At 59.0% G+C, this 27562-nt stretch overlaps 7 protein-coding genes across 7 annotated transcripts; 4 read left to right on the top strand and 3 right to left on the bottom strand.

The window, feature by feature from the left end:
* Positions 1-1153: 1153 nt before the first annotated feature.
* HRG_06704 (ATP-dependent DNA helicase PIF1) lies at positions 1154-3106 on the top strand (the record flags this gene model as incomplete). Its single annotated transcript, XM_044865175.1, has 6 exons — positions 1154-1224; positions 1282-1810; positions 1869-1930; positions 2044-2084; positions 2162-2975; positions 3058-3106. 6 exons carry the CDS (start codon positions 1154-1156, stop codon positions 3104-3106), a joined length of 1566 nt encoding a protein of 521 aa, XP_044720115.1.
* Positions 3107-3343: 237 nt separating this feature from the next.
* Positions 3344-6200, top strand: HRG_06703 (PIF1-like helicase domain-containing protein; the record flags this gene model as incomplete). Its single annotated transcript, XM_044865174.1, has 9 exons — positions 3344-3571; positions 3661-3825; positions 4018-4112; positions 4183-4244; positions 4336-4731; positions 4794-5362; positions 5436-5688; positions 5741-5919; positions 6015-6200. The coding sequence occupies 9 exons, from the start codon at positions 3344-3346 to the stop codon at positions 6198-6200; spliced, it is 2133 nt and encodes a 710-aa protein (XP_044720114.1).
* A 1401-nt stretch (positions 6201-7601) lies between these two features.
* Positions 7602-8388, bottom strand: HRG_06702 (uncharacterized protein; the record flags this gene model as incomplete). The annotated part of the gene is made up of 3 exons (XM_044865173.1): positions 7602-7957; positions 8214-8287; positions 8351-8388. The coding sequence occupies 3 exons, from the start codon at positions 8386-8388 to the stop codon at positions 7602-7604; spliced, it is 468 nt and encodes a 155-aa protein (XP_044720113.1).
* Positions 8389-12358: 3970 nt separating this feature from the next.
* HRG_06701 (ATP-dependent DNA helicase PIF1) lies at positions 12359-16018 on the top strand (the record flags this gene model as incomplete). Its single annotated transcript, XM_044865172.1, has 7 exons — positions 12359-12496; positions 12554-12655; positions 12710-14395; positions 14460-14974; positions 15040-15232; positions 15430-15524; positions 15595-16018. The coding sequence occupies 7 exons, from the start codon at positions 12359-12361 to the stop codon at positions 16016-16018; spliced, it is 3153 nt and encodes a 1050-aa protein (XP_044720112.1).
* A 154-nt stretch (positions 16019-16172) lies between these two features.
* Positions 16173-17971, top strand: HRG_06700 (PIF1 protein; the record flags this gene model as incomplete). Its single annotated transcript, XM_044865171.1, has 3 exons — positions 16173-16682; positions 16734-16778; positions 16898-17971. The coding sequence occupies 3 exons, from the start codon at positions 16173-16175 to the stop codon at positions 17969-17971; spliced, it is 1629 nt and encodes a 542-aa protein (XP_044720111.1).
* Positions 17972-19432: 1461 nt separating this feature from the next.
* Positions 19433-20439, bottom strand: HRG_06699 (uncharacterized protein; the record flags this gene model as incomplete). Its single annotated transcript, XM_044865170.1, has 2 exons — positions 19433-19919; positions 19970-20439. The coding sequence occupies 2 exons, from the start codon at positions 20437-20439 to the stop codon at positions 19433-19435; spliced, it is 957 nt and encodes a 318-aa protein (XP_044720110.1).
* Positions 20440-23058: 2619 nt separating this feature from the next.
* HRG_06698 (cyclin domain-containing protein) lies at positions 23059-23676 on the bottom strand (the record flags this gene model as incomplete). Its single annotated transcript, XM_044865169.1, has 1 exon — positions 23059-23676. One exon carries the CDS (start codon positions 23674-23676, stop codon positions 23059-23061), a length of 618 nt encoding a protein of 205 aa, XP_044720109.1.
* Positions 23677-27562: the final 3886 nt, after the last annotated feature.

The following is a 27562-nucleotide window of genomic DNA, read 5'->3' as shown; positions in this document are numbered from 1 at the left end:
ATCGTCCGCTCCCTCATCGGCACTTTCTGCCTCAGGAGGGAGATCCTGAAGATGAGGAGCAACGTGTTACGGCGGCGGCGGGCGATGTCCCGAGTGTTCATTCGAAGGAGGTACCGAAGCTTCGATCCATCCAGCCTAGGGAACCGGTATTCGACAACTTAAGAGAAAACGGGCAATTAGCAGCAGCGATTGCGTCTGGTTTGCCCAAGCGCCGTCGGGGACGGAGTTGGCGGGTAAAGGAGTACCAGGCCGCAGGGGTGTCTCCAACGCAGCAGGTACGGCGCAGCATCCGGGGCCGTCTCCTGTGGGGGTGGGCGACGCCGCGGCAGAGCCAGCGGACGCTTCGCTGAGCGGGCGGAGGCTGCAGCAAAGGGAGGTGGGCGGCTCATCGCGGGTGGCGGCTGGGGAGCCCGTGCAGTTTGATCGGCAGCAAGAACGAGGAGAGTGCTGGAAAGGGCAAGGACTGAGGTCAAGGTTCGGCGTGGAAAACGTTCGCCAGCACGGCCCGGTGCCTGTCCAGTGCAAAGGGCCGGATGGCGTGTCAGGATGCGCACGTAGTCGGGCAGTCGTCGCCAAAGCTGCCGCATCCGACGGCTTGCGAAGAAGCGAATCAGCCACGGAGAGAAGAAATCATGGATCGGAGGCGGCCCGGAGGCGGCCCGGAGGCGGGAGAAGAGAAAACGTCTTCCTGGTCCGGACGAGCGCCCGAGAAAACAGATTCGGAGTGGAATCGGAAGGCAGAGGAGTCGGGAGCTGCGGGCCGAAGACCTGGCGAGTGTGCTGCGTTTTTTGGAGGAAGACTTCGCCATGAAGGAGAGGCTGTCTAACGATCAGACGTGGTGTACGCCAATACCGCACGACAGGAAGGTGTCGACGGTGCGGGATTTTTATCAGGCGTTCCACGATGCGAGCACGTTGCCGATACGGACCTGCATGACAGCTACCGCAAGCGTACGAGAAAAGAGCTGAGGGAGATCAGATGGGATCAATGGCTGTCAAGCTGCGTGCCAGAGGGCGGCCGCTCACCATTTTCATGCCGGAGCTGCTTTCCCGAAGGCGAGCCCGTGTCGGTGTGTGCGGAGTGTGCCCGATGCCTGGCGCGCGGAGTCTGTCGCCGGCGGTCCATCTTCACACTCGCCTTGGCTGTGAGCACATGTTCCCTGACGAGCTCAAGGGACTCACGCTGGTCGAAGAGAAGCTCGTCTCGCTCAACTCCTGCTATGGGTTTGTCACGAGATATAGCATTCCGGGCGGGCAGAGGCAGGCCGTGAGGTATCCGAGGCACGTCAAGGGCCACATCACAGTGTTTCCCAACAACGTGCAGGAGCTGGCGACCAGGTGCTCCCGCACCCCTTTGCAAGCACTGGACGAGATCCACGTTTCGTGGCAGGGCGTGGAGAAGCCGGCACCGAGCGACCTGTCGAGTCTCTTGTCGGTGAGGCGGCGGGTCGTCGAGAGGGCTCTTGTTTGGCTGAAGAGGAGCAACCCCCACTACGCCGAGATCGAGATCGACGTGGCGGAGATGGAGAGTTGGGGAGACCCGATAGACGGGGTGCCGGCCTTGGTGTATGATCGCATGGAGCGGAACGAGCCGTCCGCATGGGAGAAAACGCGGACGGCGCACGTTGTGCCGCCCACGGAGCGCGCCATGGACGACGAGGGGTCGGTGGAGATCGAGGAACTCTTCGCTCTGCTCAAGCAAAGGCAGGAAACGGGAGGCGAGGCTGAAGGGCACGGGCCCAACGAAGAAGGCGCGGGTCGTGATGGAGTTGGTGCTAGCCCCGATCAGAACGTTCGACCAATCAACGAGGTGACGTCTTCCGGCATGTTTGCTGGACGGACCGCCAGACGTGGCGGATGTCGAGAAGCTGCGGTTTGCCTGTGACGCTGTTGGCGCAGGTGCCGACGACGGCCGCGCGGGCCCGAGAACGTGGGTCGGATCCTCGGTGGGGTCGAGGGCGTGGCGACGATGGCAGTGAGCCATACATTCGAGTCTCGCGGGGATGAGTTTGCCGACTCCTTTGAGACGTCCTTCTTCGCCAGAACGTTCCCGACCCTGTTCCCATTTGGCGTTGGGGACCAAGGCTGGCCGAAGAGGCCATAGCCGAGGCGGGGAAGGCCCTTACCAACTTGCGAGGCACCGGTAGAGCTGTTGAGGCAGGGGCGGCAGCGGGAGACATCGTATCCTCCCGAAGCTTGAACCTCCGGATTTGGGCCGACATCGTGCTCCGGCGCCATGGTGGCCGGTTTGCGTTGCACCACATATTTGCATTTCTCGTCTTCAACATGGGGGTGCGGTCGAGGAACCGCCGCGTCAGCATGCTGAGTGTGGCGAGGAAGGACTTCGGCAAGGTCGAGCGCGTTGCCCGCTCGATGACCGCGCAAAGGTTAGCGGCGGCGAGGGTCGAGTTGGAGAGCTCGGGCAAGACGACCGATGAGGGCGTGAAGGAGCTTCTCAGGAGCCTCTCGCTGTACGGCCACCGGCAACCCATGTCGAGAGAGGTTCGGCTCAATATGCGGCGGAAAATCCAGTCGCTCATCGTTGGCTACGGCGTTCCGGCCATCTGGTTCACCATCAACCCAAACGACATTACGAACCCGGTGAAGCTGCGACTGGCGGCATATCGGACACGCGATCCCGGCGCGGCCGAGGAGTTCCTAGAAGGCCTTGGGAGTGCGTACAAGCGGACAAGGCTGGCCATGTCCGATCCGATGAGCGCCGCCGTATTCTTCCACCGGGAGATGAAGCTGTTCTTCGATCATTACGTGAAGGTCGGAGAAGAGTCGGTATTCGGGCGCATCGGCAAGTACTATGGCGCTGTGGAGACCAACGAACGAGGGCGCTTCATGTTCACGGCTTGCTCTGGTTGCACGGAAACGCGCATCTCAGCTCGATGCTTGCCGACATCCACGGGGAGGATCAGGCGGCGTATCGCGAGCGAATCATACGATACGTCGATAGTGTCTTCTCCGAGGTAAGAATAGCTAAGACGTGTCACTGAGAACCTGAATTGCTCGTCCGATGGACAAACGGGGCCAGGCTGACGTGCAAGATAGGATCTGGATCAGGAAGGGTTCTGCGCCGTGCAAGCGGAGCGATCTGTGACGTCCGATATTTCCTCCTGCTGGACAACACCGAGCAGTTTTCGGCCGCATTTGACGAGGAGGCCAACTTCTGTGCCGGCGCTACACAGGTTCACACGCATAGCCCGACCTGTGTCAAGTATTCCTTGGGCAAAGGAGCGCGGAAGGGAATCTATGCCGGTTTAAGTCTCCATGGAGGTTGGTCGACAAGACCGCCATCACGGCAGACGGGGTGTTGCAGATCCGGAGGACTCACAGCATGGTCAATCGATGGAACAAGGCTATCGCTGTTGGGCTCCGGCACAACCACGACATTTCCTTCATTGCGACGCAGCGCAAGACCATGGCCCTTATGTATTATGTCACGAACTACGCGACGAAGGTGGAGGACCCGGTGTGGAAGCGTGTGGCGGCCGCGGCCGATCTCCTGGCCGCCTCAACGGGTGACGGCACGGCCAACGGAGGACAGGACGACGGTGGAGGTGCTGTTGGCGATGACGCCGCCAAGGGAACAGGACGCGACAGTTCTTGATGAGGGTGGCGAATCGTGTGTTCACGGAGCGTCCGCTATCTCAGGTCGAGGTCGTCGCTCATCTTCTTGGATATCCGGCCGAGTTCACCAACAGCAGCGCCTGGGCGTACCTGAACACATCTCTGCTGTACTGGGAAGTCTTTCGACGGTGGCCGTATCTCCGACGAGCAAGTGGCGCGGCGGCCATAGATGATACTCTGGATGAGTCGGTCGTTGTCGAAGAAGCAGGCCTGAGGATCTCCCACGTTGAGGCGTACCAGCACCGGGAGAGCTCCTGCGAGGGCTATGCTTATACGACTACATATCGCTCGTTAGACTAAAACGCACCAGTAAGGATGAGCTGTGCGGCCTGGGGAGGTGCCCTTCGAGGATGGATGGGCGCCAGGAGACGCTGGGTCCAGGTGCTCAGACGGCCGGGCAAGCATGCTAGCGTCTGCCTCGATGGCTACCTAACCAAGGACTTCGGCCACGACGACGACGAGTCGTGCCACCGGAGGTGTGTATAGCAACCGCCCTGCCGGCAGGCATCATCAGAGTGGCTAACCTCCCCCCCCTCCCCCTTAAAGGGCAGCCGTGCAGCATCTTGCGCTATTTGTGCCGTGGGAGTCCTTTCTGTGCGAAGAAACAGGTGAGATCAATAGCATCTGGGAGCGGGCGCGAGGCGCTGGCCCCGAGAATATCATGTCTCGTCGACAACGTGCAGCTGCTTCGACGATCAGCCGAAGACGCAAAGCGCGACGCCAAGCAATGGGCGGCCTCATCCGGCGATGGCGATTCCACGGTCGCCCACGTCGAGGAGGGCGAGACAGGCGAGGCGGGCGCAGAATTTGCAGCGACGTATCGGTCCAACAACATCGGAGACGCAACGCGCCTGATCGACGTCGTCCGAGGCGCAGTGGGCACGAATCAGGTGACGGCCAAGTCGCCGGAGCTCATGGCAATGATGCGGCAGCTCTGTCGATTCCAGCAATCGGCGCTCTGCTCAACGGCCGAGCTCGAGGCCATCGCGATTCCCGAACAAGGGTTGAGGTGCATAAGCATGCCAGGGCGGGTATTTTCCGGGGCCGCACTACCGCCGCAGGATCAGGTCAAGGCTATCAAGTCGCAGCAGATAAGTGCGTCGAGGAAAGGAGAGAATGATCCAAGGCGTACAAACCACAGTCGCAGTCCGGGAAAGCGATCGCCGAGCTGCGTTGCGGAGGTGATGACCGGCTTCGGGAGGACGACGTCGAAATGACGACAGCCGACTCCGACGAGACGGCTAGCGACGCAGAAGCGGGAATGCGCGTCCAGCTTGGCCCATCGACCTCCTTCTTCGCGGCGGGCAAGGAGTTGTCAACACGGCTAACGCTGAACAAGAGGCAGTCGATCGCTTTCCTAATAATATGCCGCCAGCTCGATTTGATGCGACAAACGAATAGGGGCGATGCCGGCCAGCTCTGCCAGTTCGTCGGCGGCGAGGGGGGCACCGGCAAGTCGCGGATCATTGGGGCACTCGTCGAGCTGTTCAGTGGGAAGAGCCTTTCGAATCGTCTGCTGATCACGGCGACGTCAGGGACTGCCGCGGCGCAGATCAACGGCATCACGATCCACTCCGCCTGCGGGTTCACTAAAGACCAAGGGGCGGGCGGCGCGAACACAGCCAAGGACCTTGACGGGGTGCGGCTGACAAAACGGGCGGAGCGGTTCATCCACGGCCAGTCTCGGATGGACTGGCAGGAGAAGGACGTGCTTGTCATCGACGAGGTGAGCATGCTCGGAGCGCGGACGCTGCACGCCATAAACGAGCGACTCTGTCGGCTTCGCGGATCGCAGAAAGATTTCGGGGATCCCCATCGTCCTCTTCTGCGGAGACTTTCAGCAGTTCCGGCCGGTCCAAGAGAGGTCGATCGTCCTGCCGAGCGCGGCCATCTCGTGGGACGTAGACAACTCGTTCAAGGCCGAGCAGCGGCACCAGCACGACAAAGCGCACGCGCTGTGGAAGAGATTCACGACGGTCGTCATGTTGAACGAGCAAATGCGCGCCGCCGGTGATCCGGAATTGCAGGGGCTGCTGAAGCGGATCCGGCAGGGTGTGCAGGACCGCACGGATCTGGACCTCCTCAACTCAGGTGCTACCGCGAGGGCAGGCGGATCCTTGGGAGACTGGCATCACCGTGGTGACGCCGCTGAACAGGAATCGGTGGAACCTAAACATGGAGGCAAGCTTGGCGTTCCGGGTCCAGCAGCGGTCGACGATGCGCATCTTCATCTCCGAGCACAAGTGGAAGGAGGGCCTGCCGACCGAGGAAGAAGCGATCATGGTACTCAATCAAGGCGACGATAGCGCGATCCCGTGCCGGCCGTCTTCATGTTCGTGGCCGGGATGCCGGTCGTCGTGAACCACAACACCCATCAGGGGCTGAAGCTGGTGAACGGCGCCGGCTACTCGGCGGTGGAGGTCATTGTCGACAAGGCGTCCCCAGGGCATCGAATCTCGTCCGACATGACGATCCACTTCGGGCCGCCGGCGGGATATTACTGGAATCGGCGACGACAAAGGACCTCCACTTCGTCGGGATGCCGCCGGGCACGATCTTGTTAACGCCGATGAGCGTCAGGATACACTGCCAACGAAAGCGGCCGTGGCAGCAGAACGACGTCAGCCGGAAGGGATTGCCGTGCGCAGCAGCCTTCGCCTGCACGGACTACAAGGTGCAGGGCAGAACGCCAGAGCGCGTGGCCCTGGAGCTGCGGGGACACGGACGACGAAAGTCGATGGAAGGGCCGTGCCTCGCAATGCGACCCGTACAGCTTATATGTGCAGCTATCGCGCTGTCGAACGCTAGACGGCATCACGCTCGTGTCCAAGGTGCGGAGAGAGACTTGGTGGGCAACCGAGTCCCCGAAGAGATGACCGCCGCGCAGGCCAGGCTGGAGGTGCTAAGCGAGAGGACTGTCGAGGAAGCTTTGCGTCGGTCGGATGGCGACGCTGAAGAGTAAGGAGAGTTGTCAGGGTGAGGTGACGAGGGGGAGAAGACGGAGGAGCGCGCCGGCGGGCAAGAAGACAAGGGCACTGGGCAGCAGCGATCAACGAGGGGCGACTTTTAGACTTGAAGGAAGAACCCGCTAGAAAGGCATGAACGAAAAGGGCAAAGACAAAAGACGCAAGTTTTAGACACAATAAGAAAACCGGCGGACGAAAGGAAAAAGGTTGGCATTGGCATTGGCAAGGGGGTAAACAGGAGTAATATAACGGGGGGGAAACAGGGCAAGGCATGAGAGGGGCAAGAGAAGGCGGCAGCGACCAATGACGAGGAGGGACGGAAGGGTCGGCGACCAATCACACGGGATCTTTTATTCCGAAAGAGGAAATAAATCAGCCAATCAGAGGCGGAGGATGTGGGGGTGAAGCAGTCTGGGGCCTTTTTTCCCCGCGCGCTAATGAAGTCCTTTCGTTCCTCAAGGCACAAGGCAAACGCCCTTCGGGCTGAATCATCAAGTTTTGTTCCCTTGGCAGGGCGGTATTTCCTTGAAACAGGAGAGGCAACCCAACGGGGGTTGCGCAAAGAGCCTTGAGGAACGAAAGACTACAGGGAAAAAAACTTAAGGAAGAAAAAAAAGGGGCAGACGTGAGGATTGAGGATGGAGTAAGAACAGGGGGGACTTAAGGACGGAGTGAAAAAGAGTGATAGAACCAGGGTAGGGTTAAGGAGTAGGTTAACTTAAAGTATAAGATTTAACTGTCTTACTCGTTTAGGAAACTGTAGCAGTTTATGGTTTCGCATCGTTATTCCGTTTCGGTAGCTTTCTTAGATAGGGGACGGTTTCGGAGTGGACGGGCCGGCGAGTCCAAGCCATGCGCGACAATGGAATGGAGGGAAGAGTCCCCTAAGACATGACCCCGTTTAGGGCTATCCGGCTTAGATGTCAAGGAGGCAGCCGAAACAGAGAACGACTGGGTGGCAGATGAGCCAGGGTTAGGGAAGACGAAGGCACCGGGGCCTTATGCAGCAGCCGCGGTCGTTTCGTCGGCGTATCGGCAGGCTCGGGGCAACATCGCTTCCCGGGCGGCCCAAGGGGCCGGTCGAGGCGAAGCCGAAGCCAAAGGTGGAGGGCTGAGCGGGAGGGTGCCAGGGGTGGCCAAAGACAAAGAGGCAGCGCGCATGTCCTGAAAGGCCGCGGAAGGGGAGGACGCCTGCTGCCTCTGTGGTGTAGAGAGAAGTGGTGTCATTGGGGTGACGGCGGCGGCGGCCTTGTCGAGAAATGTCCAAGAATCCGGGACGACAATAAAGACGTTGTCCCGGTCGGAGCCTGGGGGATAGAGCATAACGTCATGACGGAGCAGGCCGGCGACCTTGGCTGTGCAAGTAAAGGGGACGTTGGGTTGGAATTGAGAGTCCCGCCTCTCGGCCATCTTCTTACACAAGATGGCCCAGGGTTAGCGCGAATAGGAAGATGACGAAGACCTGGAAGGGTGGAAGCCCTTGAAGGGGAGTTTATTGGGCATCCCAGGAGCGACGTAGGTAGAAAGGCGGACAAAGCCGCAACAGTTAAGCTGGGCGGCGTCTAGACCCGGCAGGAGGTCCCGCCGGAGCAAGGAGTGGCCGGTGCCGACGATAAGGCCGGTAAAGGAAACAATAGGCGGGACGCAGGAAGTCGTCCATAGGGGCCAAGAGCCTAGGAAGAACGCTTCAGGCCCACCTTAGCTATGTATCTTTCGTTGGCACTTGCGAGGAACAGGGCACGGCTTACGGCTGGTAGCCTTGGTCGCGGACGACAAGGGCGGGCATCGTATAGAGAAGGGTGCCGCCCGTGTCGGACTCAGGCCGTCGCGCTGCTCAATCTCCACGCAAGGGCGTAGGGTGGACGCGGCCATTCATGAAAAACCACTCTTCCGTCCATTTTGAGGCATCAATAGGCTGGCCGTAAATCGAGAGATTGAGACTAAAGAAGACGGATGTCGGGAATCGTCGGCCTCCGATCGGAGGGCGCATATTCCATCGCGAGCAGCCAGGCGGGCGGAGGCAGCAAGACGCGGGCCATGGCCTCGGCGTTAAGACCCTTGATGCGGTGCTCGTCCTGGTGGGCAAATCTAACGGGGCAATCCGGCTGGACGAAAACACCATGGACATCTCGCCGCCAGCGCCCTCTGGCTATCGAGCGGCTTTCGAAGGTGTGGTGCGGGCACATCGATGGGAGGTAGAGAGGAAGACATGGTGCAGCAACGCAGGTCGATAGGCCAGTCGCGCGCACGAAAATGACCAGTGCTCAGTGTCAAGAAAGAAAGGAGTAGGGAAGAAGTCGAGCGTGAAAGCACTTGGGATAGATCAATGGTGACATAGATTCGCCGGGAAGGGCGAGGAGCCTTGCCGCTGTAAGTAAACGGACGTTGAAGAGATGCGTAGTGGTGTCGTGTAGCTGGGTTCCGATCAGGCACCAAGGGCGGCGCGGACTAAAGTGTCCGGCAGGGCTGGCGGCATGGGAGGCCGAAAGCTAGGGCTGTCGGCAGATAAGCCTGCCGATAGGTCCAGAGGAAGCCCAGCAGGCCTGGGAGAGCAGAGGCCTGATGCAAAAGGAGGACATCAATAAGGAAGGACATAAACAGGGGGCGTTTTAGAAGGCTGAAGATAAGGGGCGGGGATGAAGCAGGCAAGATCAGCACAGGGAACCTTGTCATACCTTTCCACGCCCTGTTGTACACCAATTAGTTTGCCCTCCTCGCGGGGTAGAGACCGACCTAATATATAACACGTACAAAGCGCACGGGGAGGTGTTGCAGGGAAGGTCGTGGTTACACTTGATAGGAAGGTCGGGAAAGGGGACCGGAAGCAACCGTTATAGGTGAGGGCGAGCTGAAGGAGGGCCATTCCTACTTTCGGTGCAGCAGGAATACTAAGAGATACCGAGGAAAAGAAAGATTAGCACAATGTTCCTTTGGCCGCCTATTTGCAACGGCCAAATAGAAAGATGCGGAGGAGAACCGAGGAGGAGGAGAAGACCTCGCCAGGCAGATTTTTATGGTGTCAGCTCCTGCGCATGGGCTAGTCGAGGCCGTCCGCCGGGAAAGACGCGTGGCGGCGGAGTTAGGAACCGCGGGGGAGAAGGGAGGGGGTCTGTCCCGGACAAGCACTGCCGCGTTGTCCCCGAGTTATAAAGACTATAAGGTTGCTGGAGACAGACCGCTGGTAGGAAGAATGGCGATACGGCGGAACGCCATCGCCGGGAAGCAAGGCAATCCCAGCGTATATCGCGAGCGAAAGCTTCCTATCCATCGTACGGTTGCAGAGCCTAGCCGTCAAGAAAGCACCAGCATGGGGGAGAATCCTAGCCGCGAGGCTAGGTTGGTGGCAAGAGGGTGCGAAATAGCGACGGTGGCAGCGGCCGCTGCTGCGACGAGGAGCATTACGGCGGGAGACTGAGTGCAACGGACGAAGGGCCGAAGCGGGCCTCGGACCATGAAAGCCAAGCTAATACGGTACCTAGGTTCCGGCCTATCGAAGCCAAGCAGGCAACGCTGGCTGAGGAGGCCTCACGAAGAGAACAAGCAGAGGCACTCAAAGAGCGTTGCCCAAGGAAGTCGGCGAGGCGGTTGGCCGCGGGAAAAGACGACGCACGTCAATGGCGCCTCCTCGAAGGGAGGGCGGGCGCGACGCTCAGAAGCGATAAACGCGCGTGATAGGTGTCCAAGCATAGAAGCAGACGCTGCCACAATAGGGTCGGTAGTTGCTGAGCCGGCTAGGCGGGGTCTTACGCCGTCCGTTGGCGCTGTGTTGGAGGAGCGGCCGACAACCTCGTACCGCAGCGGCACACGTTGGCGAAGGAGATGAGGGCTAGGAGTGGCGAGAGAGGCGCACCAGGCATAGTTGCTCTGCAAGCACCACCCGCCCCAGGGTCTTGGTTGGGCGAAACGAATGCCTAAGCGGCAGGGGATCTTCCGTCGCGGCCGGAGGTGGCCACGAGATCGTTCGGCCTGGGCAACTCATCGGTGGCGTACGGATGACTCTGAAGGGTCTTGTTAGGCGGACAACTGGTGCCGGGGAACAGAGGAGGGGAGACCGACAAGCAGGATGGGATTTCGGCTGGGAGAGGCGAGCCTGCAGTCGCCCGGCCCATCCAGCCCAAAGGGATCAGGGACGTGGCCGGGCACAATCGTCCTTCTGGCGAGGCCGGGTCGTGCATCGGGGCAGCGGCCGCTGCTACGAGGAGGAATACTGCGAAGGCGAGACCGAGCGCGACGGACGAAGGACCGAAGCGGGCGTTGGGCCGCGAAAGTCAAGCGGGCCCGGCACCTGGGTTGCGGCCTATCGAGGCGAAGCAAGCGCCGATGTCCGGGAGGTCTCAGGAGGAGAGCAAGCGGAAGCACCCGAAAGAGCGTCGCCTCAGGGAAGTCGGCGAGGCAGTCGGTCGCGAAAAATACGGCGCGCGTTGATGGTGCCTCTGCAAAGGAGAGGCAGCGCGACGTTTAACAAGATCTCGGCCAGAGGACGTAAGCCAGCGCTTGCCGCAACAACCCATCCAGCCGAAAGGGATCAGGGCGCGGCCGGACACCTCCCTCGGACGAGGGCGGATCGTGCGTCCGGGTCGTGGAGGGCGTCAGAGGGCACGACTAGAAAGCGAAGGGGTGGTGCGCAGACGAGGCCCAAGGGCCCCGACGGACACTCAAGCCGCCCAGGAGCACAGGATCGGCCGGCAACCAGTGTCGGGGTTTCGTCTCGAGTTGTCAGGGAGCGCCTCATTAGGCCAATCCAACCTAAAGAAATAAAATACAGAGCGGGAGATTTGCAGTCACCCGGACGCCAGGCGGACAGGGTCGGCCGGCAATCAGGGTCGGGACCTCGCCCAGAGTAGTCGTCAGGAGTACGTCGTTCAGCCGATCCAACCGAAAGAGATGGAAGAGGAGCCGGAGATACACACTCATCCGGACGGTTGCCACCACGGCCATCAGGGAGGCAGCGGCGGGAGAACAAGACCGGCCGAGGCGAGACGAGGCTGCGGCAAGATCTTCGCGGCCAGCGGAACAGAGAAAGAGGAACCGGCAACCCGACCGAGACGAGCCACTGACGAAACGTACTCGAGGCGGCCAATCTAGGAGGTGGGGATGGAGCAGGAGATGTGCAGTCATCCGGACGGCTGCCACCACGGCCACCACGCCAGGCAGGACGGAATCGGCCGGCAACCAGGGTCGGGATCTCGTCTCGAGTTGTCGGGGAGTCCTCGTTCGGCCAATCCAACCTAGAAATAGAAGATGGGACAGGAGATTTGCAGCGATGCGGACGCCAGGCGGGACCGGGTCGGCCGGCAACCAGTGTCGGGACTTGGCCGGAGTCGTCAGGGCATCCCCTCCAGCCAATCGAAGCTAGAGATGGAGGATGGAGCCGGATATTTGCAGTCATCCGGACAGTTGACACCACGGCCATCACGTCAGGCGGCGGCGGGAGAACAAGATCGGCCGAGGCGAGACGAGGCAGCGGCAATATCTGCGCAGCCCGTGGAACAGAGAAAGAGGAACCGCCTGCCCGACCGAGACCAGCCCCAGGCGAAACGTAGTCGAGGCGGCCATCGGAGGCAGAGGAGCCGTGAGTCACAGGCGGAGGATTTGGCCGGCGTCTTACGTCACCTTGGGAGGAATTCGCCGCGAAGGAGAGGCTGTCCAACGAGCAAACGTGGTGCACACCAGTGCCGCACGAGAGGAAGGTATCAACGGTGCGGAGCTTCTACCGGGCGTTCCACGACGTGGACACGCTGCCGATACGGACGTGCATGCTGTGCTACCGGAAGCGCACGAGAAAAGAGCTGAGGGAGGTGGCATGGGACCAGTGGTTGTCAAGTCCTATCCCTAAGGCTGGGTGGTCGCCATTTGCGTGCCGGAGTTGCTTCCGCGAGGGCGAGCCTGTCCCGGTTTGCGCAGAGTGTTCTCGACGCTTGGCGTGCGGTGTGCTGTCGCCAGCGGCGCAGCTTCATAGACGTCTCGGTTGTGAGCACACGTTCCCGGATGAGCTCAAGGGCCTGACGCCGGTGGAGGAGAAGCTGATCGCGCTGAACTCGTGCTACGGATTCGTAACCAGGTACAACGTCTCAGGCGGCCAGAAGCAGACGCTAAGGTATCCCAAGCACGTCAAGGGCCACATCACGGTGTTCCCAAACAACGTACAAGAGCTGGCGACGGACGTGCTGCCGCACCCTCTCTTCCAGGTAATGGACGAGATCCACGTCTCGTGGCAGGGGGCGCTAAGGCCGACACCGAGCGATCTGTCGAGTCTCCTATCGGTGAGGCGGCGAGTCGTCGAGAGAGCCCTTGTCTGGTTGAAGAGGAACAACCCCCACTACGCCGCGATCGAGATCGACGCGGCAGAGATGGAGAGCTGGGGAGACCCGGCCCACGGGGTGCCGCCGTTGGTGTACGAGCGCCTGGAGCGGAACGAGCCGTCGGCGTGGGAGAAGACGCGGACGGCGCACGTCGTGCCGCCCACGGAGCGGGCCATGGACGACGAGGGGGCGGTGGAGATCGAAGAAGTCCTCGCCATGCTCAACCAAGGGGAAAGCACGACGAGTCGCGAGGCCGGCGAGCCAGAGGCAAGCGAGGTGGACGAGGTGCGTGGTCAGAGCTGCGGCGAGGCCGATGATAATGCGAAGACGGTCAACGAGGTGACCTCGTCAGGGATGTTTGCGTTGGACGGACCGCCCGACGTGGCCGACGTCGACAAGCTGCGGTTCGCATGCGATTCCGTTCGCCAAGGCGCAGCCGACGACGGTACGGGCCCGAGGACGTGGGTCGAATCCTCGGCAAGGGGCAGCCGGGGCACGTCGATGGTCCTGAACCATTCATCCATGTCCGCCGCGGGGATGAATTCGCCGACTCGTTCGAAGCTTCTTTCTTCGCAAAGACCTTTCCACGCTATTACCATTCGGTGTCGGAGGGCCGCGGCCGGTCGAGGAAGCAAGCTCGCAGTTGGGCAGAGGCTCGGTCAACACGCGCGCGGCGGCGGAGGCGGGTCGCAGGACCTCCTGTCATCCCGGAACATGAGCCTTCGTACGTGGGCCGACACGGTGTTGCGACGCCACGGCGGCCGGTTCGCGACGCACCACATCTTCGCATTCCTCGTCTTCAACATGGGCGTGCGGTCGAGGAACCGCCGCGTCAGCATGCTGAGCGTGACGAGGAAGAACTTCCGCAAGGTGGAGCGCATCGTACGGTCGCTGACCGCAGACGGGTTAGCGGCAGCTAGAGCCGAGCTGGAGAGCACAGGCAAGACGACCGACGACGGCGTGAAAGAGCTTCTCAGGAGCCTCTCGCTCTATGGCTATCGTCAGCCCATGTCGAGAGAGCTCCGTCTCAGTATGCGGCACAAGATCCTGGCGCTCATCGTCCGCTACGGCGTGCCTGCGATCTGGTTCACGATCAACCCAAACGACATCACGAACCCGGTGAAGCTCCGACTGGCAGCGTACCGCACGCGCGACCCTGAGGCGGCCGAGGAGTTCCTGCGGAGCCTCGATATGTCGTTCAAACGGGTGAGGCTGTCCGTCTCCGACCCGATGAGCTCAGCCATGTTCTTCCACCGGGAGATGACGCTGTTCTTCGAGCATTACGTAAATGCAGGGGAGTCGGTGTTCGGGCGCATCGGCCACTACTACGGTGCCGTGGAGACCAACGAACGAGGATCCCTTCACGTCCACGGGCTGCTCTGGTTACACGGAAACGCGCACCTGAGCTCCATGCTTTCCGACGCCCACGGGGAGGAGCAGGCGGCGTACCGTGAGCGAATCATCCGCTATGTCGATAGCGTCTTCTGTGAGGTAGGTAACAGCAAGGGGCGTTGCTGTCATGGGCCGAGAAGACGCAGGCTGACGCGGAAGGCAGGACTTGGACCAGGAAGGCTTCTGCGCCGTGCAGGCGGAGCGTTCGGTGACGTCTGACGTCTCATCCCTGCTGGACAGTGCCGAGCAGTTCTCGGCCGGATTCGAAGAGGAAGCCAACTTCTGCGCCGGCGCGACGCAGATCCACACCCACAGCCCGACATGCGTCAAGTACTCCCTGGGCAACAAGGGGCGAAGGGGCGACCTCTGTCGCTTCAAGGCGCCATGGAAGCTGGTCGAGGAGACGACGCTCTCACAGGACGGCGTGCTGCGGATCCGCAGGACGCATCCCATGGTGAATCGGTGGAACAAGGCCATCGCCGTGGGGCTCCGCCACAACCACGACATCTCCTTCATAGCGACGCAGCGGAAGACCATGGCTCTCGTCTATTACGTGACAAATTACGCGACCAAGGTAGAGGACCCGACGTGGAAGCGCGTCGCCGCGGCCGCGGAACTGCTGCCCGTCGTCGCAGCAGGTGGCCAGCCGGGTGCCAGGAGGATGCCGGAAATGGCGTCGTCGGCGGCGACGACGGAACCAAGAATAATAAGACGCGGCAGTTTCTGATGAGAGTGGCGAACAGGATATTCACGGAGCGCGCCCTGTCGCAAGTCGAGGTCGTCGCCCATCTCCTGGGATACCCGAGCGAGTTCACGAGCAGCAGCGCCTGGGCGTACCTGAACGTGTCGGTGCTCTACTGGCACGTCTCCAGGCGCTGGCGACACCTTCGGCAGGAGAGCGGCACCGCGGTCGCAGACGTGTCCGTGGACGAGTCGGTCGCCGTGGAGGAAGCAGGCGAGAGGATCAGCTTCGCCGAGGCGTACCATCATCGCGGACACGTCCTACGAGGCTTGTGCCTATATGACTATGTTTCGCTCGTCAGGCTCCAACGCGTCGGCAAGGACGGGTGCTCCGGTGCCTGGGAGAGGTGCCTTTCGAGAGCGGCTGGGTGGCCGGCAAAGACTGGGTGCAGGTATTGAGGCGGCCAGGAAAGCACGCCGTCGTCTGCCTTGACGGCCACCTTAGCAAGGATTTCGAGCAAGACGACGAGGAACAATGCCACCGCCGGTAAGTAGGTGCGGTGGATGGCCGGTCGAAAAGCGGTCCCAACGCGCGGTGACTAACCGTGCCGCTACAGAGCAGCCGTGCAGCATCTTGCCCTATTCGCGCCGTGGAGACCTTTCTTAGCGAAGAGCGAGGCGACATCAACGAGATATGGAGGCGCGCACGAGAGCGGCTTCCGCCAAGAACCTCGTGCCTCGTCGATAACGTTCAACTACTCCGGCGGTCCGCCGAGGACGCAAAGCGAGACGCCAAGCAATGGGCAGCGTCGTCCGGCGACGGGGATCCGGCCGGCGCACCTGGCGATTGGGGGAGGATGGGGAGGGCCGGGCGAGGCGGACCGCGAGGCGGGATCCGCGTACCAGTCCGACAACGTCGGAAACGCAACGCGACTGATCGATGTCGTTAGAAGCGCGACCGGCGCGAACCAGATCACGGCGGGGTCGCGGGAGCTTTCGGGAATGATGCAGCAGCTCTCCGCTTCCAGCAATCAGCGCTAGCCTCGACGGCCGAGCTCCGGGCCACCGTCGTGACCGAACGGGGTGGGGCACATCAACATGCCCGGGCAGGTGTTCTCCGGGGCTGCAGTGCCGCCGCAGGATCAGGTCAAGGCCATCAAGTCGCAGCAGACATGCGCCTCCAGAGAGGGTGAAGATGATCCAGGGCATACAAAGCATGGCCCCGGCCCACGGTACCGATCGCGGCGCAGCGGAGCGGAGCGTGCTCGCCGGCTTCGGGGAGGAAGACGTCCAGGTGACGCGAGTGGAAACCGAGGAGAGGGCAGGTAACGCGGAGGCCGGCATGGAAGTCCGCCTCGGCCCATCCACCTCCTTTCACGAGGCCGGGAAAGACTTGACAAGACGATTGACGCTAAACAAGAAGCAGGCGATTGCCTTCTCCATAATATGCCGCCACCTGGACTCGATGCGGCAAGGAGACGGAGGCGACGTCAGCCAGCTCTGTCAGTTCGTCGGCGGCGAGGGCGGCACCGGCAAGTCGCGCGTCATCGAAGCACTCGTGGGCCTCTTCGCCGCGAAGGACCTCTCGCATCGCCTGCTGATCACGGCGACGTCGGGGACCGCCGCCGCGCGGTCAACGGCATCACCATCCACTCGGCCTGCGGCTTCACCAGGACCAAGGGCCGGGCGCGAACACGGCGAGGACGTCGACGGCGTGCGGTTGCCGAGGCAGGCGGAGCGGTTCGTCAACGGCCAGTCTCGGATGGACTGGCAGGATAAGGACATGCTCGTCATCGACGAGGTGAGCATGCTCGGCGCGCGGACGCTGCACGCCGTCAACGAGCGGATCTGCCAGCTGCGGGGATCGCAGCGGGACTTCGGCGGATCCCCATCGTCCTCTTCTGCGGGGACTTCCACCAGTTCCGCCCGGTCCAGGAGAGGTCGATCCTGCTGCCGAGCGCGGCCGTCTCGTGGGACGAGGACAACTCGTTCAGGGCCGAGCAGCGCCACCAGCACGACAAGGCGCACGCGCTGTGGAGGCGGTTCACGACGGCCGTCATGCTGGACGAGCAGATGCGCGCCGCCGGCGACCCGGAGCTGCAGCGGCTGCTGAAGCGGATCCGCGGGGGCGTGCAGGACCACACGGACCTGGATCTCCTCAACTCGAGGTGCCACCGGGAAGGCAGGCGGATCCCGTGGGAGACGGGCATCACCGTGGTGACGCCGCTCAACAGAAATCGGTGGAACCTCAACATGGAGGCGAGCCTGGCGTTCCAGATCCAGCAGCGGTCGACGGTGCGCATCTTCCTCTCCGAGCACAAGTGGAAGGACGGCCTGCCGACCGAGGAAGAGGCCATCATGATGCTGAACCAGGGCGACGACAGCGCGATCCCGGTGCCGGCCGTCTTCATGTTCGTGCCGGGGATGCCGGTCGTCGTGAACCACAACACCCACCAGGGGCTGAAGCTGGTGAACGGTGCTAGCTACACGGCGGTGGAGGTCATCGTCGACAAGGCGCACCCGGGGCATCGGATCTCGGCCGACATGACGATCCACTTCGGGCCGCCGGCGGCGATAATACTGGGGTCGAAGACGACCAAGGACTTCCACTTCGTCGGGATGCCGCCCGGCACGATCCTGCTGACGCCCATGAGCGTCAGGATCCAGTGTCAACGGAAGCGACCGTGGCAGCAGAACGACGTCAGCCGAAAGGGCCTGCCGTGCGCCGCCGCTTTCGCGTGCACGGATTACAAGGTGCAGGGGGGGACGCTGGAGCGCGTGGCGCTCGAGCTGCGGGGGACGAGGACGACAAACGTCGGCGGACGCGCCGTCCCGTCGCAGTGCGACCCGTACAGCCTATACGTGCAGCTGTCACGGTGCCCGACGCTGGACGGCATCATGCTCGTGTCGAAAGTGCGAGAGAGACCTAGTGGGAAACCGGGTCCCCGGGTAGATGACCGCCGCACAAGCGAGGCTGGAGGAACTGAGCGATAGAACTGTTCGGGAAGCGATGTGCAACAGGCTCGGTGAGAGCGCGGGGGACAGAGACGGTGAGCAGTAGGTAACTTAACCCAAGAGGGCGCGACACCAATAACTTAGCTATGACCCACACCGACCCTTGCAAGGACTTCATTACTAATGGAAAAATTGGGTCAGGGCGACCGGTGGAGCAGGCGGCACAAGCGAATGGGAAGGGGTTTTCAACGGGCCAGAAGCGAAAGCGGTTTATTATTCTGGGCAATCAGAAGTCTCAGGGCACGGACAAGCGAATCAGATGCCCCAGGACATGACAAACAGAAGGCGAAAGGCCCAACCGAAGGCGAAATGACCGTAGCCAATCGACCGAGCGAATCAGAAGCGGGGATTTCGAGGGGCAAAACCGGGGGTGGGGCATAAAGTCCTTTCGTTCCTCAAGGCATGGCGTTATGAAGCAACGGGTAAGGCAACCCCGCACGGGTTGCGCAATAAGCCTTTCGGAACGAAGATTACGACCAGAGGGGAAGAGAAAGGAATAAACAGCAGCAGAGAGGCAGAAGGAATGGGGGGTGTAACAGTTCAGCAAGTTCAACTTAACTAGCTACCTAGTTAGAACGAATAAGCTAATAAGGACGAGAATATAGAGGTAAAGAGGAGGAAGGAAAGGAGTTATACCTACGTCAAGAAGTAGGTCCAGTTGCATAAAGTTAGTCTAGGCCTAGCTCGTAATATATAGTAAAGGTAAGAAGGGGAGGGAAGGGAAGAGGGGGAAGTGGAGTTATAGTATCACGGGGCGGACTAGGCAACGAGGAAGAACGATGTTGTCGGATACAGAGCTATGGACAGTATGCGAGGGCCGGGCATATATGTATGTGGCTATAGACACGTGGTGTGTAGGTACCTTAGTACCGTGAGATATAGACTAATAAGTAGGGGTAGCTTTTCTTATATTAATAGTATAGCGAGAGTATAGGCCTAGCTTATATAGTAACTAGGTTGTAGAGGTATATTATTTTTGGAGAGTTTAGTAGATATCAAGTATAGATTCAGTGTTATTCAGATAGTAGGCTCATTTTTGCATGCGTTGGCGGAGGGGCCGGATGGGCGCGTCGCTAGTACTAGCGACGATAGAGTCAAGAAGGGAACCGGGCGCGGCGGCCAGGGCATGAGCGGGCGTGTCCCCGGGCGGCCTTGACGACGAGGCGGACTGCGGGGGTGAGGAGGAAGTGGCGGCGGAGCCAACAGTGCTCGAAGAGGAGGAAGGAAGCGAATGGTGCTGGTGCAAGGTGCGCGACCTCTTAATCGGGGAGTCGGCCACGGCCGAGCAGGCCCGCTTGGGCGGCGGCGTCACAGGCGCATCGGCAGGCGGGCCCGGAGCCTTGGAAGGCGTGTGCGGCGCGGTCGAAGGCGGCGTAGCAAGCGAGTAGGAGGCGGCGCGGACGAGGTCAAACGCAGAGGAGGTGGAAGAGGGTTGACGCCTCAGGGCTGGGCCAGCGGGGAAGCGGAGGCGGCAGCGGCGGAAGACCTATCATGGAAAGTCCAGCTATCCGGGACGACGACGAAGACGTAATCGCGGTCCGAGCCGGGCGGGACACACATCACGCCATGATCGAGAAGGCCGGCGACCTTGCCAGTGCAGGTAAACGGGATACCAGGCAGAAAGGGAGAGGCGGACCTCTCGGCCAGCTTCTTACACAGGACGAGCCAAGGGTTGGCATAGATGGGAAAGATGACAAAGACCTGAAAGGGGTGGTAGCCCTTGAAGGGAACCTTGTCCGGGACGCCAGGGGCGATGTACGTCGATAGCTGGATTAGGCCGCAGCAGCGGAGCTGGTCGGTCCCAAGACCAGGAAGAAGATCGGCCTGCAGGAGGTCAAGTCCGGAGCCGGCGACGACGCCGTGAAAGGAGACAACAGGAGGCGTCGAGGGGAAGTGGCCGTCGGGTGCCAAGGAGCGCGGGAGGACGCTTAGGGAAGAGATCAGCGGGGCGGCAAAGAGGACGGAGGGGAGGCTCACGGCTGGTAGCCCTGGTCGCGGACGACGAGGGCGGGCATCGTATAGAGGAGAGTCTCGCCGACGTCGGCCTCGAGACCGTCGCGGCGCTCGACCTCCCAGGCGAGGGCGTACGGATGGACGCGGCCGGACATAAAGAACCACTGCTCAGACCAATCCGAGTCGACGACCGGCTGGCCGTAGATTGAGAGATTCAAGCTAAAGAAGAGGGGGGAGACATCGTTATCATCCCCCGCTGCCCGGAGGGGAGCGTACTCGAGCGCCAGCAGCCACGAGGGGGCGGGAAGGAGGACGCGGGCAATGGCCTCGGCGTTGAGGCCCCTCACGCGGTGCTCGTCCTGGTGGGCGAACCTCACGGGGCAGTCGGGCTGGGCAAAGAACATCATGGCCATGTCGCCGCCGGCGCCCTTATTGCCTGTAAGAGGCCTGCGAAGGTGCGGCGGAGAGTCGGTGGTAGGCGGCGTCGGGGACATTATAGCCCTCTAGCAGGAAGTAAGTCAACTAGTAAGCAATAGGGCAAGGGGGGGAAGCCATACATAGCTATATAGATCGCAAAGAAGCCTATATAGCGCGATACTGCATTAAGAAGCGCGGTAGGGTTAGGGAGATTAGAAGATCGGATATAGGTTAAAGTCCTAGAGAAAAGAAGGCATAAAGGGTTAGCAGGGCAGGCCATATATATATAGGGGTCCCATATAGGTAATAGAGAAGACATAGATGAAAGCAACGAGAACAATAGGAAAGGATAGGAAAGATATAATCGGCGGTCTACTACGAGATTAAGGGGTCTTAATATATAAGCCATACGGCAGGGCTAAGCGTGAAGGAAAGGTATAGCATTGTCTCTGATGCGTACGAGACATTGAACTAAAGGCGGGCACATAAGCGCCTAGGGACGGACCCAGACGTAGGCTATGGGGTCCTAGGAGAGAAGAGGGAAAGCGTGGCGCATAGAGCGTCAAGGACGAGAAGCCATTGGTAGGACCTACGTCTAGGAACAGCCGAGGCCGCATCGGCCGCGGGTAGGGCAGTAGGCGTCAGTCGGTACGGACCGCAGACAGCTAGCGCGGGCATAATAGTAAGTAAGTAGCATATGTAAGGACATGCTAAGTCGGGAGGCCGAGGGCATATAGATATGTGATTAAGAAGCATGTGTTATGTGGAAGGCATGGGCCGAGCGGGAGCATGGCGAAGAGAGGGGGCTACACGCCAGCGGCCCGTATATGGAGAATGTTTGCCGAAGGAGGTGGTGGCATAGTAAGTAGGTAAGGCCAAGAGAGCGTACGCAGTAGAGGTAGCAGCATCCATCACGATGAAGCCAGCCAGTACAGAAGCGCAGCACGGGGCTGAGAGCAGCGCAGGCCGAGCACGGAGGCACCCAGAGCCCCATATATAGCAATGAGGTTCAGGCCGATCTCGGCGGCGCCGGTGCCCGGCGCGGAGGGTCGGCAGGTGGCGCATGAGAGGGCGTCAGGGCTGGTGCTGCCGAAGCGAAGGCGACGGGCGGCCGGCCGGCGAGGAATCCAGGGAGGACCGGCGCGGGGAGGCAGGCACGACTAGGGCCACGGCGGGAAGGACGCCCCCAGGCACAAGCGACCAGGGGGCGATGGAAGGGAAGACGGCGCCGTCGACACCGGAGACGAGGCGGGAGGCGAAACGTAGAGAAGCCGGCGAAGGCGAGGGTGGCTTCCTCCTCACGCCGCCAAGCTCCGGCCGAGGCGCCGCGGCCCGGGCAGGAAGGAGGCCGGGGCGGCCAAGGCAGCAGCGGATCGACAGAAGCCAGCAGCCGCTGTTCCGGGATATCCAGCCGCGGCCGACATCGGGGGAGGCTCTAGCGACACAGCCATGGAGCGCGGCAGGCCCGGCCCTAGGTCCGGCGGATCACGGCGCAGCGGAAGCGGCCGTGGCAGCGCAACGACGTGAGCCGGCGGGGCCTGCCGTGCGCGGCGGCCTTCGCCTGCACCGACTACAAGGTGCAGGGCGGGACGATCGAGCGCGTCGCGCTCGAGCTGCGGGGGGCGAGGACGACGACGGTCGAGGGCAGGGCGGTGGCGTCGCCGTGCGACCCGTACAGCCTCTACGTGCAGCTCGCGGTGCCCGACGCTCGACGGCATCACGCTCGTGTCGGAGGTGCGGAGCGGGACTTCATAGGGAACCGGGTGCCGAAGGAGATGACAGCGGCGCAGGCACGGCTGGAGGAGCTAAGCGGGCTGACGACGCGAGAGGCGGCCGGCCTACTCCGCGGGTGAGGACGCGGGCGAGGAGGGCCGAGGCAGCCCGGCCCCAAAGAAGACCAATGAGAGGGAGTCTTCAAGAGATGGCCAAGAGGAGGGGGGGGCCAATCAGGAAGAGGCTTCGGGGCAAAGAGGGGAAGAAAGAGCGGGAAGAGGGGTCGAGTTACGACGAATCAGAGGTAAGAACGGCGACGAATGAGAAGATGAGGGACACGGGGTAAAAAGCGCCGACCAATCAGAGGGCCGGAAAGTGGGTTGGAAATTTTTGGAAAAGAGTGGTCTCGCAGGGTAAGAAGAAGCCTTTCGTTCCTCAAGGCAAAGAGTGGTCTCGCAGGGTAAGAAGAAGCCTTTCGTTCCTCAAGGCAAAAGAGTGGTCTCGCAGGGTAAGAAGAAGCCTTTCGTTCCTCAAGGCACAGCTTGCTCGAAGTCACTCCCCGTGGCAAAGCAAAACGGGCTCTACCCATGACACCGTCCGAGGCTTTCGAGCGGGTGCCCACCCAAGCCAGCTCCCAGCCAACCCAAACGCCGCCGACTCCCCGGTCCCAGAGGACTTCTCCGACGGCGTTGACTGGGTCAACGGTCAACGCTCACGCGTGGCGGTCTCAGCGAGGCACGTCTTCTTTGTGCCGTATTTCATCGGTTTGACTCCCAGATTCATGCAACGTGTCGTTTCTGCTGCTCGGCGGTATTGTTCTCGGTGCTTTCCAATTCACCGAGGCAGTGAGTTGGCCAAGCGCTGCCTTTAAGACTCGTTTGTACTCACGCAAGGATCGATCGTCCTGACTGGAAGCGCCCTGGCCGTAGCTACCTGCAGTCCACTTCGGAATGGACCTTTCTAGGTCTTGAATCAGTTTTGCCTCATCTTCTCGCCATGCTTTCTTTTGCGGCGCACAAGTCCTGCTCGCTCATTGTCAGATCCCAATCTAGGTGACATATGAGCTGCGCTTCCATCTTATTCACATCGCCTTGGGTGAACTGAAGAGCCGAGGTAGCAGTCTGGACGCTAGAGTGAAACACCCAGTGTTTATTTTTGGGTGGACTATCATCGAGAAATTTGACGGCCACGACGAGTGACGCTAGGAATATGCGATGTGGTGTAGAAGAGACGCCATGGGCCGTCGTATTCAGCTTTGACTTGAGGCGGTTGAGATAGACGAGAGTCGACATGAGCGGTAAGGCTCTGAGCTCAGATGAGACTACTAGATTCGCGATGAACTCCTCCAGTGCCGGTAGCCTAGACTTCTCAGGCTCATACCAGCAAGCTCCATACTGAAGTAGTTCGGAAGGAAAGGGCGTCGAATCCTTCTGCTGAAGAGAGGCGCACGGGCTCGTGAGCGGAGGTGGTGAACCGTGGCTTACTACACGGTCCGCGATCCTCGCGAGATACGCGATCATATCGCTGCTGACTGGCTGGTTTCCAAAGTGCCTGAGTGCTTGCTGGTTGAAGGCATCGACAGTGGGAGATCGGGGAAGCATCTTAGATATTGATGGGCAATGGCTATCCTTTGGCTGTAGAGACCGCAATTCGAGACTGCCGACGGCGTCAGTTTGGGCGCAAAGAATTAGAACGCGAGGAACTAGAGCTCAAGCCCACTGACCCACGGCGACCCCTACGTCCGAGTTTGGGAATGCGTAGTTCGTGACGGATGAAGATAGAAGTCTGAAGGCGACTGCGGCGAGCTTGTCTGGATTGCCGAGGTTGAAGGGTGAGTAAATGACTTTGCATCTCTCGGATTTGTGCGATAGCGACGAATAAAATGGTTTGGTCGCCAGTTCTGCCTCAGTAGAAACACTCACAAGCTTTCGCGCCCGGCTTGCATACTGTATTGCTCCCGCACGCAGCAGACAAATTGATAGGCTGACTTGTCTGTTAAATTGGCACCTTCTGTGGCTAATAAGGCTGATTTTACCGTGAGATAAATCCTGAGGGGGGGCAACGCAACGATATTTGTCAGGTAACCGTTACGCCCCAGTAAACGTGTAGGCCCACACGTAGTGTAGAAATAATAGTTCCTTATATGTTTTATGGATTAGCCAAGGCACGAGTTGACCGCAGATCTGCCACCAGAAAAGAGGGGGTAGTGTGGGGCTTTCAAGACGCGAAAGCGCCCTTTCTCTACTTCACTACCATGGAGCTCTATCAGGATGAGGTTGGAGATTCATCTTTCAAGATCTCTCGAAAAGGATCCATCAGCGGGTGACTTTTCGTTGCGTTTCACGCGCTTATCATGTACGTTCGCCTCAGCGCAGTGAATTTTAGATGCGTTATAAGGGATTTTCCGGTGATCTGCCGGATCTGGCGATTCGCCGGATTTTGGGCTCATTGCATTCCAGCAAAGAACTGAGAATAACTTCACGAATACTATTTGAATTGTTCTAAAATCTTATAAGAGCAGTTAATAATGCTCAAAGATGCCACTCAATCTTTTTGAAGTCATCCAGCCATCGAGGTCGTCTTCTGTTACTCTCCGATCGCGCAAGTCCCCGAAATGCACCCATTGCCTCCCGATCACTATCAACAGCTAAAGAGGGCCTTTGAGGACAGGATATGTCGTTTGAAGTTATCATTGCCTTATTATTTGCGTTATTATATAGTGTGTTTGGTACCTGCAATGCTATGGCCCGCTCTGGTGTGAACGGAAGAGTGACAATTTTGCAGCGTGAACATCCTGACTCCTCTCGCGACCCTCAGAAGCCACCCGTCGCTCATTCTGCATTTTCTGTGGCTTTTCCACTTTCAAAATCTTCAGCTCTTGTTAATAATGCCAATTTATCTCCTTATTTTGCTTCACGGCCTCCGTCATCCGTCGTTTTCTCCCAATTTCCGCCTCTCATTGCTTCCTCTTCTCTAGAGCGAGAGCTTTTGCTCCGCTGCCTTCTGCTGTCGCTGAAGCTTTCAGGCCTCCTTCTTCAGAGCCTCCTCTTTCTTTGGAGTCCTTTCACTGTCATTTTTGGCGAGCTTGAGCCACAATTTTAGAGCTAAACACCTCGTCTGCACTAGAATCTGTACAGCAGAAGAGATCATCTTTGAAGCCTTACCGGTCTGCCTGCGCTGGTTCTTGTGACTACTTGTTCTCTGCATACTTTAACTCTCATATCAAGCACTTAAAACTCATATTGAGGGCTCCGAGGTGCTGCTCAGCCTTCGGCTGTTGCGGCCAGCATCAACAGAGGTCTTCTCGACTACTTCCTGAAATGCGTTCCAAAACACAGTCTAGATCTTCGATTTCAGCAATCCAATGAACCTTTTGATTTGTCTGTGTACTGGATAAGATCATGCGTATACGCTGTTGAGAGAGGCTGAATAACGATACATCAAGGGTTGCAGCCGATGAATGGATTGAGGGGGAAACACCACAACGATCACTCGGTGCCGGTCACACCACTCCATAAATTCGATACTAAAATGGTTAAGTGGCCATCGGGAACCAAAAGGCGATAAGCACAACCGTTTCGAGCTTTCACCCTGGTAAACCGGTCGAACGTACCGGTGAGCTGCTCATTTCCAATATTGTGATTCGTCCACCTCGTTTTTGACGTGTTAAAAATATTTATTGACGACTTGATTCACGTTTCACGAACCAAAAGTCCAGAGTTTGTGCTGGCTTGTCTTGGTGGATGAGAAATGGGGCAGCGATGCCATCTCTTGACTGACGCACATCTTGAACGTAAGGGAGGATGGGTTGCCATTTTTAATACGCCGAGCAATTTTGCCTTGTTTTCTTATAATAAGAGAATACCCTGTTCGTTCAAATGCTCATAAGGAATAGAAAGCCCATTTCATCCATGTTATACGTGTTTTAGGGTAGGGTGTCGAATTTCTCAATTTTCGTGCACGTCTTTCCTTGTCAGGTGTGAAAGCGGAGCCTCGCGCACTGAATTTCAAGCTAAAAATAAACCTTACATTCAGATGCATAGATAGGTTCTTTTCAGAAGATGCTTGTACCGTCGAATCACGTTCAATCTGGCTCATTACGGGTGCGTAGAATGAAGTTATCCAGCTCGCCCTTCCAACCCCATTTTTGCAGTATCCTGAGCCAAGTTCTGCACTATGGATAGAATGGGAGAATCCCACATGATTAAAGCCTACGATGAAAGCCAATAATGTTCTGTTTTTGCTGTATTGGCTGAAATGACTTACACAATCTGTCGGCATCCTATTTTGGCCGTTGCTTGGTTTGATGTCAGCACCGCAGCGCATTGCCCCTAGATAAAAGTTCTAAATATATGCCAGACTTTCACTGCTTCTGATGATTCAGGAAATCAAAGGATACGTCAATTGGCACCGTTGTTGTTGAGCTATTGTCGATTGATGTTGAGCGTGCGAAGTCGCCGCAATCCGGCAGATCACCAGATCCGGCAGATCATCGGAAAATCCCTTAGCGCAAGTGGGGAGGTATACCTGCTGTTTTCGACTCCTCCGTATCAAGTATGCAAAACAGAGGCATACCGGGTAGACTAAGAGTTAAGCATCATGTTCGGAAAATCCTACACAAAGGTTCGTATTGCTTCTATCGTTTCTTGTTTACACTTGGAAATTGCCTCTTCAGCCTCGTGCCTGCTTCTGTCGCTTTCTTGTGCCACCACTGAACATGCGTTTTCCCGGCTCGCTAGAGCGGAGAGGAACCAAGATGTTAGCCGAAGTGTGGCTTCTGCTTTTTCGACCTCGGCTGCGAAGCTCCCGCTTTGTGGGTGACTCTCCCTTCGAGACATTCGAGCTCTTGCTTGCTTCCTTCTGTCGTCTTTACTAGACCGAATTCTCTTATCGGTCTCATACATGACAAAAACTCGACGTCTAGCATGAGCCAGTCGCAAGACACTGTCGGGTATTTGAATGTGCGCTGTCTTCATTGGGGCGACTCGAGTAGTTGCCCGCTGCGACTCCTTTTGACGAAGTTGCGCAAATCCAGCGGAAGAAATACTATTTTCCATTTAACCACGGTCGCTTCGTACGTGAAGATCTACATGTTCAATCTAGATGAGCTGCAAGTTATGTCTTTTGTGCTTAATCTCGCCCCTGTTCTCAAATATATTCGGGCTTAGGCACTTCATTCGTCTCATCACTGGATGGGTCGTATGTCGTACCAAGAAGTGTAGATCAACAGCTAACTTTGGCTAATTTTTTTTATGGATGCCGTCGCGTAGACCACTCTTGGCTGGACATCACAACATGGAATGCCGCGGGCTGGTAGGTACTCACAAATTGACCTCCTTCCGAATTCACGAAGTAATACGTAAAGAAATTCTGAGCATTGTGTTCTGGAGCTTCGCTACGAGTGGCGTTCATCGCCTGTAGCAGGTCTTGGCTGCAGTGTGTTGACTTACCAATGATACGCTCATGCCCTCGTCAAGTGTGGCATCC

The sequence above is a fragment of the Hirsutella rhossiliensis genome (genome assembly GCF_020360975.1).
Source record: "Hirsutella rhossiliensis strain HR02 chromosome Unknown scaffold00006, whole genome shotgun sequence".
NCBI classification, from domain to species: domain Eukaryota; kingdom Fungi; phylum Ascomycota; class Sordariomycetes; order Hypocreales; family Ophiocordycipitaceae; genus Hirsutella; species Hirsutella rhossiliensis.
Note: the sequence above shows the minus strand (reverse complement) of the source record. Positions and strands in the feature narration are given on the sequence as shown.